The sequence below is a fragment of the Heterocephalus glaber genome, unplaced genomic scaffold (genome assembly GCF_053883595.1).
Source record: "Heterocephalus glaber isolate CG9 unplaced genomic scaffold, H.glaber_assembly_v1.0 deba00001613, whole genome shotgun sequence".
Taxonomy (NCBI): domain Eukaryota; kingdom Metazoa; phylum Chordata; class Mammalia; order Rodentia; family Bathyergidae; genus Heterocephalus; species Heterocephalus glaber.
In genome coordinates this window covers 10,970,222-10,982,233 of record NW_028258384.1, presented here as the reverse complement: position 1 = coordinate 10,982,233, position 12,012 = coordinate 10,970,222, and the positions used below count along the sequence as shown (strand labels likewise).

General features: G+C 31.6%; 1 protein-coding gene across 7 annotated transcripts in view; it reads left to right on the top strand.

Annotated features, from left to right (window-relative positions):
* Hdx (highly divergent homeobox) overlaps positions 1–11,595 on the top strand; it is a 241,788-nt gene extending 230,193 nt beyond the window's left edge. For 2 of the 7 annotated variants that reach the window (XM_087196635.1, XM_087196633.1), the window contains 2 exons: positions 965–1,087; positions 5,867–11,592. In XM_087196635.1, the coding sequence (XP_087052761.1) occupies positions 965–1,087; positions 5,867–5,992 (249 nt within the window). In that variant the 3' untranslated portion in view covers positions 5,993–11,592. Of the gene's footprint in view, positions 1–964; positions 1,088–5,866 lie in introns of all 7 variants that reach the window. The other 5 variants (XR_015445582.1, XR_002390573.2, XM_087196634.1 and 2 more) reach the window with 5 other exon arrangements.
* The last annotated feature ends 417 nt before the right edge of the window (positions 11,596–12,012 follow it).

Sequence of the window (12,012 nt, the reverse complement as noted above, 5' to 3'; positions counted from 1 at the left end):
TGATAACCTATTATTTGCATGTGGATTGTTCAAGACTTGTTTAAAAATCTCTACTTTCTTAGTCCATTGTCTCACACCAGCACCTTTGTCAAAAATCAATTAAACATATATGTGCGGGTCTATTGCTGGGATCTGATCTATTCCATTGGTCTATATGTCTACCTTTATATCAATACTATATTTTTTGATTATTATAGCTTTAAAAGTAAATCTATCAGAAGGCTTTTATTTTTATTATTCAGTTTGTCTCCTATGGTCCTCAGAGCTAGAACTTTAAACTTTGGATTACCAATGTAACATATAATTTACTGATAAGTAAACATAGTCACAGAAAAGGTAATTGACTTACCCAAATTTACATAGTTATCAGTAGACCTAACACTAGAATACTCCTAAAGGCTATCCCAGTATTTTGTTCCTACAAAGGTAGCAAAAACACTGACAAGTCTTTTATCAGTGGTACACTTGGAGATAATTTCTAAATAACAGATTTTATTATTGATAGGGAGATGAGCAAGCTAATTACAGTTTTGGTAATTTCAATCATTCCTTGATACAAAATAATGTTTTAAATTCTCAGTATCTGGCTTTGTAAATGAGATGCTCAGCATTAGTGCATCTGCTGTTGCTTCAGGAGTTAGTTTGCCTCTATTTTTAATCTTAAAACAAACACTGATTAGGTATGATATGGGAGGGATCTTTCCAAGAAGATAATTATTTCTTTTTTAACTGGAATTTATTTGATTGTGTTTTTAACCTTACCAAGGTGGTGATTTATTTAAAATAGCAGCCTTTGAGTTAACAGGATAATTCTTTTCTGCAATTTATATCCCTTTAGGCTAAAATGTTAGTTTCTTTATTTTCCCTCTAATTTGATTGCTTTTTAGAGTTTTATTGTGCATCAAACATGTATAATCCTAAGTTTACATATGGTAATTTCATTGTTCAATGTTTCCTTCTTTAGAATGAAGAATTCAGATTCATTGAAAATGAACTAGAGATTCAGAAGCAAAAGTATTTTAAACTTCAAACTTTTGTTAGAAGCTTGATATTAGCTATGAAAGCTGATGATAAGGAACAGCAACAGGTGGGTTCCAGAAGAAACTAGGAAACTACAATGTATCATGTTGAAAAATGACACACCAAACTTCATAGCTTTTTATTTTTATACTTCATTCCTGCTTGCCACAGAGGAATGGTTGTTACTTTATGACTACTTTTAAACACAATATTCTTGAGATAGGTGTTCAGAATTTTTTTACGTTACTAGATTTGAAAATAAAAATAACTGATTATCATGTTTTATTAATTCCAAGACAGACTTTAGGGAAGAACTAATTTCAAAATGATTTTTTAAAATGCACTCAAAAGGTTTGTAGAGACAGGGGTACCTTAATGGAAGAGGCACATTGTAGGAACATTTTGTTGATGCAAGAGGTGAGGCATTTATTTAGTTTTATTTGGATCTTAGCTATCTACAAGCCCTTACTATAATTCACGAATGTTTAGGTACCTTTTATTCTATGATATGTTGCTCATCACTGAGAAAATATAAAATTACTTTGTGAAATGTTTTGTGACCATGAAATGTCACTTATTTTCGAAAGTGTTTGAGCCTTCTGATCCAAAGATGAAATCTTTTATTTGTTGCTATGAATTTTTGTTCATAAATTCTTCCCAAGTTACATATTCTGTCTCATATTTTCATGTGAAATCTATATGACAAATAGGTTTGCAAAATAATGATATTATATTAAATGTTGCATTTAACCCTAAATGATACCAAATTTGCCTCTAAGCTCTATTCTACCATGTTGACTCTTTATTAGAGAATTTCTATATGAGTAGCCTGAGACACAGGTAACCATTATTTGGGAAGCAGTATCAGAGTTTTTTATCCAGCAAGAAATATGAAAAGTACAAAAATTTATTCCTTAAGCCCAAACAAGACTGCACATGCATAGCCTGTTCAAGATATCTCCAAGGGAAAGAGATTAGAGAAACAATACCTAGCCTTTTTGACACCAGGGACTGGTTTCACGGAAGACAAATTTTCCATGGACTGAGGGGATTAGTTTCTTTTTTATTAGTATATGTTTGTTATACACAATAGTTGCATTCCCCAGCTCTAGCACCACTGCCTCAGCTCCACCTCAGATAAGTAGGTATTAGGTTATCATAAGGAGCGGACAACCTAGACCCCTGACAACCTAGACCCCTTACGTATGCGGTTCACAGTATAGTTCTTGCTCTCATGAGAATCTAATGCCACTGCTGATCTGACAGAAGGCAGAGCTCAGGCAGTAATTGGGAATGACGGGGAGCGGCTGTAAATACATTGAAGCATGGCTTGCTCACCTGCCCTCACCTTCTGCTGCCTGTGGCTTGGTTCCTCACAGACAACAAACCAGTATTTGTCCATGGCCTTGGGATTGGGGACCCTTGAATTAGAGTCTCATCATAAAATATTTAGCCCTCTTTTCAAAGAAAACTGTCTTTGAATATGTACTAATATGTTTAGCCACAACATTTAAACTGGAAGAATTTATACATGAGGTGATGTATAACATGAATATTATGTGTCCAGTTTCATGAATATTTTTCCCTTAGCCCTGCACTTACACAGACATTTCAAGACAGTAGCCTTCGGTTACCTTTGCCTCTTTATTTAAGCATACTGCTTTATTATGTGAGTTACACATATTTCATGACATACTGAAAATGTATTTTAAAAAAACTAATAATACAGATTTCTAGTGAAGGCCTTGAACGTGTTCCCATGAGCATTGTAAATTTGAAATAACTGTAAAATAATAGTTCCAGCCATAGGACTAATTTCACATGTGGAACTGATCTCAACACAGCCCAGTTTTGAATTCAGATATATTTCCAGTTGCCTAGCAATTATGTCTGTCTTTGCTCATCTAGGAATAACATATGGACCTGATTTTATTTCCCAATTCTAAGTGCCCCTTGGCTTTCTTTCTGAGGACATGTAGCAAATAATAAAATTAACTAAGTAACAGTAACTTTCATTTTTCTCCTTTTCTACTTTTCTCTGAAAACTTCTAATAAATTAACATGTAGACAAAAATTTGCTGAAAGATAGTGATACAAAAATTGTATCAAATGTCATATCCCATATAGTGAGCACCAAAAAAGAAACTCATTTCAGTGATTTTCATAGTTGAGATTGGTGAACCTCAATGGAACTCAAAATATACAAGAGAACAGTATTATTCCACAGAAGTAATCTAGGTTATCTCTTAAATTACTGACTTTTATACTACAAAATATTTAGCAGTTTATTTCTGGAAATAATTTTTATTCTATCTAATAAAAGAGAACTATTATGTTATTAGAGCTGGGTGTGGTGGCACATGCTTATAAACTCAAAACTCAGGAGGCTGAGGTAGGGGGATCACTGTGAGTTCAAGGCCAACCTGATCTAAATAGCAAGACCCTGTCTCAAAAAATCAAAGAAATAAATTTTAAAAATCCTCAATGATTTCCCATTAATTTTGTTTTGGGTATGTTGAAAGAAATGAGTACTCCACACAACATTTTTTTTCACTATTTTCTTTTTTTATTAATATTTCGTGAACAATTAAAGTTTCACAAAAATAATAAGAGCATAACAATAGTTAATACACTGTCTATCATTATCTTCAAAGTAGTTTGGTTTATGTCTTATTCTCTGAGTATTCGCAGAATATTTTGGCCCAGTGAAGAAATCTGGGATTTCAAAATACATGATCTTTTGATTGAAATATTAGATTATCTAAACATGTTTATTTAATCAATAGCCATTGCAATATCAAAATCATGTTGCCATCATTGTTCCAAGTCACTAGTTTGGTCTTTCTTCTCCTAATAATAACTCACTATGTGATCCTAGAAAGATCAATTGCTTTCTTTGAACTTAAATTTCTTCACTTTGCAAGGAGGATAAGAGTGATTAACATTATATAACTTGGCATTCACAATTTAAGGCATAGAATAAATGTTGTAGAGACCGATCACATATTTGGGGAAAGCTTTAAAAATCTCTTGGAAAAAATAGCATTTGGTTAAACCTTAAAAATAGTTTTTATTGATGAGGAACCTATAGTAAGGAAAGCTAATTGTGTTTAAACTGATCTCTGTGAAAAAGGCAGTTCCAAAAATTGGCATAATCCAAAGATTTTTTTCAGCATGTCAATTTTACAATCCAGTAAGTTATTGAAAGAATTTTGAAGTAGACTTCATGCATTAACAGTACCATATACTGCCTCTGATTTTAAACTTTTTATATTTTTACTACATTCCTTTTAGTCAGTCAACTATATGTAATGAAATGACAAAGAAATAAATAATAGCACTTCTCTGATTTGCTGATCTCCCCACTAGAAAGTAGAATATCATGGACTTTCCAGGATGCTAAGTACATGTTCAGTGTGTGGTAATTTGAATACTTTTCATTCTTTAATATTGTGTCTTCAAAACTGTGTAGCGAAGTAAATCCACTGATTCATAGTCTCATCAGCCAGAGTCAGCAAAGGCTCCATTGCATATAGATTTGGTTAGTGTTAACAAGTGCTATAGAATAAAAATGACTCTATATGCTATTATTGCAATCCAGGACCTTAGAAAGCATGTAGTCTCTTTAGACGTCTTTCTTCTGTAAAAACTCTGAGTTTCAGAAAGAAGGTCATAGACACGCTAATGATAGAAAATATACAGCAGTGTTTTGTTCTAGGCAGGAAATAGTCTTTCTACACAGCCTGACAAAGGATAACAAGTTTTAATCTGACCTACGTGCTACAAGGCAGAAAATATAGAACTTGTAGCTGTCACTTATTTTAATAAAGAGAATCAGAAAATGCTGTCATTTTGCACTAGTGGATTTTTACACACTTTCCAATATGTCCTGCCTGTCTATTCCTCAATTAAATAATGGTAAGTTTTTACTTGTTCCTGTTCCTTCAGTCCTTGCTTAGCACTTATCCAAAGCTCATGCTACAATATTCTATCTAAAAATTAACAGCTATGCACATTATTTGTAGTATTGAGAGCAGCAAATCATTTACTTCTAGTTTCTTATGGTCAAATTGGCACTAACACTGTCAGAAACATAAAACTTGATTAATTGTGCATTTCCCTATTATAGATGCTTGGTATGCAACTGCAAATGAATCAATTAGACCATGATTCTTGGTTTCTCCTAATCACTCCAACTGAGAAATGAGAAGCTCTCCAGATACATCATTACAACAGCTACATTCATTTATTCGGCTGGCCCTAGTGAGTTCTTGGCCATTTGTAAATGTGGACCTGGCCTAAGAAAAGGAGAAAAACTGTATGGTCTTTTCGAGTTGTTACAGTTTAGTCTAAAGTAGAATAGCTGAACTTCTTTTTTAACTGATAAGTTCATTCTCCCAATGAAGAACAAAATACTCCTTTGAGGAATGTGGTTTTCTCTAATGTATAGTACAACTAGGCATAGATATTTTAATAAAGGATACAATTTTCAATCTCTTTAGCAATGATCAGTGAATATTCAGAACTAGTTTAAAAATCACATCATACACTTTAAAGTACTTGGTTCAGAATAGTTGCTCATTTCTCTATTATTTTCCCACTTTGTACAGGGTTCTATTCTATATAGTTCACACTATCGACATCTAGTATTTTTGTTGCTTTCTTAATAGTATATGAAGAATTTTTACTTAATTATGGCATTGTATTAGATACTGAGAGAGAAATGTTTATTTATATAAATCTATGAAAATAAATCAAAATTAGAGGCCTGCAACTATTTAAATAAAATTGGGAAAAAAGTCTATCCACATACTAATTCCCCCAAAAAATGATTTTTCTGAATCAGGCACTGCTGTCAGATTTACCTCCTGAATTAGAAGAGATGGATTTCAATCATGCCTCGCTGGAGCCTGATGATACCTCATTCAGTGTGTCTTCTTTATCAGAGAAGAATGCATCAGACAGTTTATGATTGAGGGGAGATATATGATACAGTATTTTGGCTACTTAACAGGTGTGCATTTTAAGATAACTGCATTCTGTTGCTCCACTATTCTTCAGTTGAAAAACCATATTATTGAAAAAAAAAGATATTCTTGTGAAGGATGGACCACATGTAATGGCTACAATGCAAAAAATGTATGTGAAATTTAAAAACTGAGAGAATTTTTTTCCAAACTAATGGTACTCTGGAAAATTTGTATTTAATTTTGAGTAATTCAACTATGAAATTTATTATATCTAATTTCTGAAAGAGATTTGCTTGATTTTATAACAATTTAGTAATAGCTTTAACCAGAAATACAAAAATAAATATATTTCAACATTATCAAGCTACTAAAGCTTGATTTGTCTGGTTTTTGTAGCAATTACATCTTTCTTCCTCTCCTTTCCTATCATCCATATACCTTTTTACTCAGGAAAATGGACTAAACATTGAAAAGAAAACTTTAAAGAACTATTTAACCTGGATGAATCATAGCATTTATTTTTCAACCCCTAAGAGAAAATGATTTAAGCTAACGATTGAAAATTGAAGTAATGACTAGTATGTAATTATATATTGTTGGTGTTCTTTTATATAACCCAAATATCTGTGAGGAGGGGGGAAACACTAAGGAAAGTTAATTAACCAACATAAAGTAAAAAAAGTGACTATGTGTATAGACAGAAAATATTGTAAAATATTAGTCTCAATGACAATTCTTCATTGCTGCAAAAGACAAATATTGGTAAGCTTTAAATTCTACTGGTAAAGTTTTGTAAATTAGTTTAAATATTTCACAGATATTTCAAATATATCACCATCTTTGAAATGTTTTTTTCAGTTCTTACATTTTATGAAACAAGAAGTCAAGGTAAGCCACTTAGATTTTTTAAAAATCTAGTCACTGAGCTATGCCACAAAATTTAACTCATTTCCATGTGAGACCTGTACAGAGCCATCAGCCAAGGATAATATTCAAAAAGAGTTTACTACTTTAGTTGTAAATGAGTCCTTTGAATTTCCTGGATATTATTCTATGAATACACACCTAAAATGGGCATAGTATGCAGTTTTTTCTATTACTATGTACAGACGGCAGCACACTGCAGACAGTTCTTTGCAGATCTTCTTTTCCAGGGTACCAGGTGGCATTACCAATACACATATAAAGGCAAATGCCAACTTCTCTGTACCCTCATAGTGTCATATATTTGTGACTTGGCAGTGTCTAATTGTGTTGCATGATTAAATTACTACCTATTCTTATGTAAAAGCTTAATTAATAACTAGATGGCACCTTTAGTTATCAATTTTCCATTTCAAATATTTAAAAATTTTTAATTGGAGCCAATTTTGATGTTGGAATTCACTGATACAAATTAATGAATGCAGAAGGGCAATCTTGAATGTCTTTAACCATGCAGTGTCCCCTCCGTCCTACACCATAGATAATGCTTATTGATAGTCAATATGTTTTGTTAGCTATTTGTTTGATTTGATATTACTGCCATATTACTGCTATGATTCCTCTGTTAACAGAAATATTTTACTACTCAGGTATGCTCCCTTTTAGCTGAATCATATGGTTCTTTGCAGTGTTTAGTATTATTTGCTGAAAATTCAAATTCTATTTGAAAGAAGAGCACAGAGAAAAAGAACTTCAGATATTAACATTAAATTTATCAGTCACACCAATTTCTTCATGAGTTAGAGTCCTGACTATAGACAACAAAAGTAGAAAACATTTCTTTCTTTTTTTTTTTTTTTTTTTTTTTTTTGGTACCGGGGATCGAACTCAGGTCCTTCCACTTGCAAGGCAGGCGGCGGAACCACTGAGCTAAATCCTCCACCCCCGACAACATTTCTTAAGTAATATGTACAAATTTCAGGACTTCAAATCTCCCCTAAGGTCTCCTTCTTAGTCATTGAGTTTATCTTTTAACTACAATTTCTTCTGTTTCAATTTAAGCCCCATCTTAGTTGGCTCTCATTGGAAAGTACAGACAGGCTTGTCTTTAGTACATAATTTAACATTAAGGATTTATCATTTACATTTTAGAAACTAGTCACTGAATCAAAAATATTTGCTGAGCTCCTAATATAGGGAAGGGACTGTGCTGGACACTGGATTTGTCAGCATGCTGTAGACTTCAAAAGGAAGTATTTCATTTTAACTTTGTCAAGAATATTAATAAAACATATTTAAGTAAAAACTATAATTGATTTAGGTAGTCTTCTGGGTGTGATTCCCAAAGACATCCCACTCTACAATTTTTGGAGGAAGCATAAATGATTCCTTTGTGCTAGTTTAAAGTTCCATTCGAATAGAAGCTAAATGAATCATAACAGTACACTTAGGACTCCTTTTATTTTGGCATTTGTGTTTCGGCAGCAGAATTATTTCTTGTAGCATCACTAGAATTAAAACAAATCTAAAATGAAATATGGCTGTTCTGCAGCAGGAACCAAAAGAAACAGTTTAATCAAGAAAAAGTATCACAATTGACAGAATGAAATTATGCACCACAGATTTTAAAATAGATTTTAAGTTCAAGAATTTTTTTAAAAGTTAGTATGGGCGGGGGGTGTAGTTCAGTGGCAGAGCATTTGCCTAGTACCTGCAACTCCCTGGGTTTAATGCCCAGTAGTGTAAAAAAAAAATAAAGATAGGAAAACAGGAAATATATATATAATTATGAATAAATATGTTTTCAGATATATAGATTAAAGTTGGTTTTGTGATATATTAGAGCAGGAATAGTAGCAGTTTATGATTATTCTTATGAGCATCTTCAGGCCTGAAGGTAAAAATCAGCTTGTGTTTTTCCTTTAGGGCTTTGATGATATTAAAACAAATTATCTGAAGCATCTCTCAAAGAGACAGAATCCAATGTGGAAAAAACCCACTTTTTTTCTATGAACTAACTTTGAACGTCTGCTTTAAGATTAGGATAAACATATATTTCTAAATAGGAAATGTATATTTAAGAGCATTTACCTTTCCAAAATGTGTACAAACAATGAGAAAGTACCTTACTCATTTCAGCAAGCTAAAATTAGTTACAAAAAATGAGAATCGTAGTTTCCCTGGAGAATAGTAAAATTAACACATGCAAAAAATATTGAAATAAAATTGTCCTCTTCACAGAAACTGAGTATGTTTTGTTTTAAGGTCAGTTATCAGTAGAACTTTTGTATTGTTATTTTTTTAATAGAACTCTATTATTTTTGGAGAAGAAGCAACTTAGGTCAAATCATATCCTGTGCTCGTTACACTATATATCCAAGGAGCCATTTCTCTAAAGACAGAAATATCTCTGTTGAGGCCCTTTAATATTCAGCAAGTTCATATATTTGTAGGATTTAAAAGAACTCTGGAGAATCAGGTATGGTGTTGCAAGCCTGTAATCTCAGGACTTCAGAGGTTGAGGCAGAAGGACCTCTAGGCCAGCCTGAACTACATAGTGAAACTCTATCTCAAAACAACAAAAACAAACAAAAAGAATTATGGGCTCTGAAACTGACTTTGTCACCTTTTTTGTCACAGGGACCTTCATCTCATATCCAAGGGAGTTTCCTCATCTCAGCTAGATCATTTGTGATCACTTTTAAGAGAAATTGTGAAAATTTCGACTGCTATCCTTCCTCCACATTGCAGTAATAGTATAACAGGAACATTGACTGGTTTTAATGTATTATATTTTCATTCAAATCTACAAAATGTAAAATTGTGGTCAATTATCATTTTTAGGGAGTGATGAGTGTCATTTAATCTAAATTATGGATAGTTTTTCCCTTTGAAGTTGATGTTATCCTTGGCAGACAGCACCGTATCATGCCCTTCACCAATCTGTCTATGTAATGCTATAATGGAGGAGCCTACTAACATGTGAACATACACTCAACATACCATTGTTTTATACAAGCCATTACTAAAAGCAGATTTGCTAAGGGGGAAAAGAGAATAAAGTGATACTTTCATGCAAATTTTATTATGATTGTTCTATTGAATTATAAATTAAGTATCTAGTTCTCCACATTGAAATATTACTTTGCATTAACTTACTAAGTACATAATTCCTTTTGGCAATCCTGCATCCCATTTTACTTGTACTACCTCTGAAGCATACTATCACCTTAAAACCACATCAGATTGTACCATGAATTTTTGTAGGATTTTTATTTAAACTTTTATAGATGCAATAAATAATTTCCAACTAATAGACAGTTATTTCTTTATTTTAATATTTCTATTTCCAATTCTTGGTGTTGTATTTTTTAAATTTTAAGATGAATTAGTTTCTTCTGAAAATAAGGTTTTGATAAAAAAGATAAATTCAGAGAATAATAGGGTGTTGTCTATTAAAAAGAAGAGAACATTGAATACTCAAGTGAAAATTTGGTTGACTTTCAAACTGATATGTATACCATCTTTAATTGATGTTATTTAACAAAGAACTACCCTGACACCAATGGAATAAAATTAATATTCTGTAAGAGGTAACACATTTGTCTTCAATAGCATAATTAAATGGTAAAACCAGAAAATAAATTGCCATGGTATAAACAAAGAATGGCATTTTTATAATAGTATTTTATATATGATGGTTTTGCATCTAACTTTCCTCGCCTCTATTTGACACTAGTTTAACATGCTTTAATATGTGTAAAATATGTGTGCGCCCTCTTTATCAAAGCCTTATACCAATTAAAAATCTTCATGTTACCTAACTAGTGGAGAACAAAATAGAGTTGGCAAAGGATGAGTTTCAAATAGCACACCAAGCAGTTTTTCTTATTTGATAAATTTTCAAGAGTGTTGTAAATGGGAAAATTACATACAAATATGCATGTCAGATGACTCAGGTCTTTTTCAGATCTGCAAATACATTGACTTAAGATAAAGAAATTCTTTGATTTTATAAAACTGAATGAGGATAATTACAAAACTGTATTAAAATCAAGAAAATAGTATTTACATATGATTGAATGACATTTTCACATCCTTTGAAACTACATGAGATTTTAGATTTTATTTGCATCTTTTAATGAAAGTAATAGATTTTCATTGTACAAATTTTAGAAAAATGTAGAAAATATATAAAAACCACTTATAATTCCACAAACTAATAATGAATATAAACATCTTAGTTTATTCATTCTAGTCATTTCTTCTATATATTACATATATTTAACAAAACTGGCATTACACTGAAAATACAGTTATATGTATCTACTTTTTCTGTATGACTATTTGCCACCAAAGTATTTTCCACTCAATTACATTTGAACCTTAATAGAAAAAAAATTTAATTTATACAAAGAAAATAAAAGCAAAATTCATATTGATGAAAATAAATTTATTCTAAGGAATTAACATTTAGGTGCCTCACATGAAAATTACGCCTCTTAATGGAGTTGAAAACAAATATCGCAGCATATTTACCATAACAATAATAAAATTGCTATACTTTAATGGTGAATTACAAGATATTTCTCCTTAACTTTTCTACCCAAGTACTGTAATGTTTTGTGATTTACTCTAGTAAATCATGCTAATTCAAACATAGAAGAAAAATAATTTTTACCTATGAATGTTTTTCTGTTGAATATATATATATATATATATATATCGATACACACTTGAAATTATTACTTTTTAAATAATTCAATTGGAATGTAGGTACAATTTTTCTCTAGAGAATAAGGTTATTCCTTTTTATTATTGTACTCCTTTTAAGCCAGCCTATTGGGAAGTTTGGGAAGTTTTGCCTATTTTGGATTTTGTTGTGTAATAACAATTTATATTTATATTTCAAATCCATTGCATACTACAAAGGTATATCCAAACTATTACTATCACCTACTTCCTTTACTAACTAAGCCATATTAAATTCTAATCTGTCCCAGTACCTAAGTCACTGCCTAGTCAAAAATGTAAATCTTTAGAGAGGCTTAATAATTGTTTGCAGCTTTTAAGAGTCTACTGAAATGTGTGACTCTAA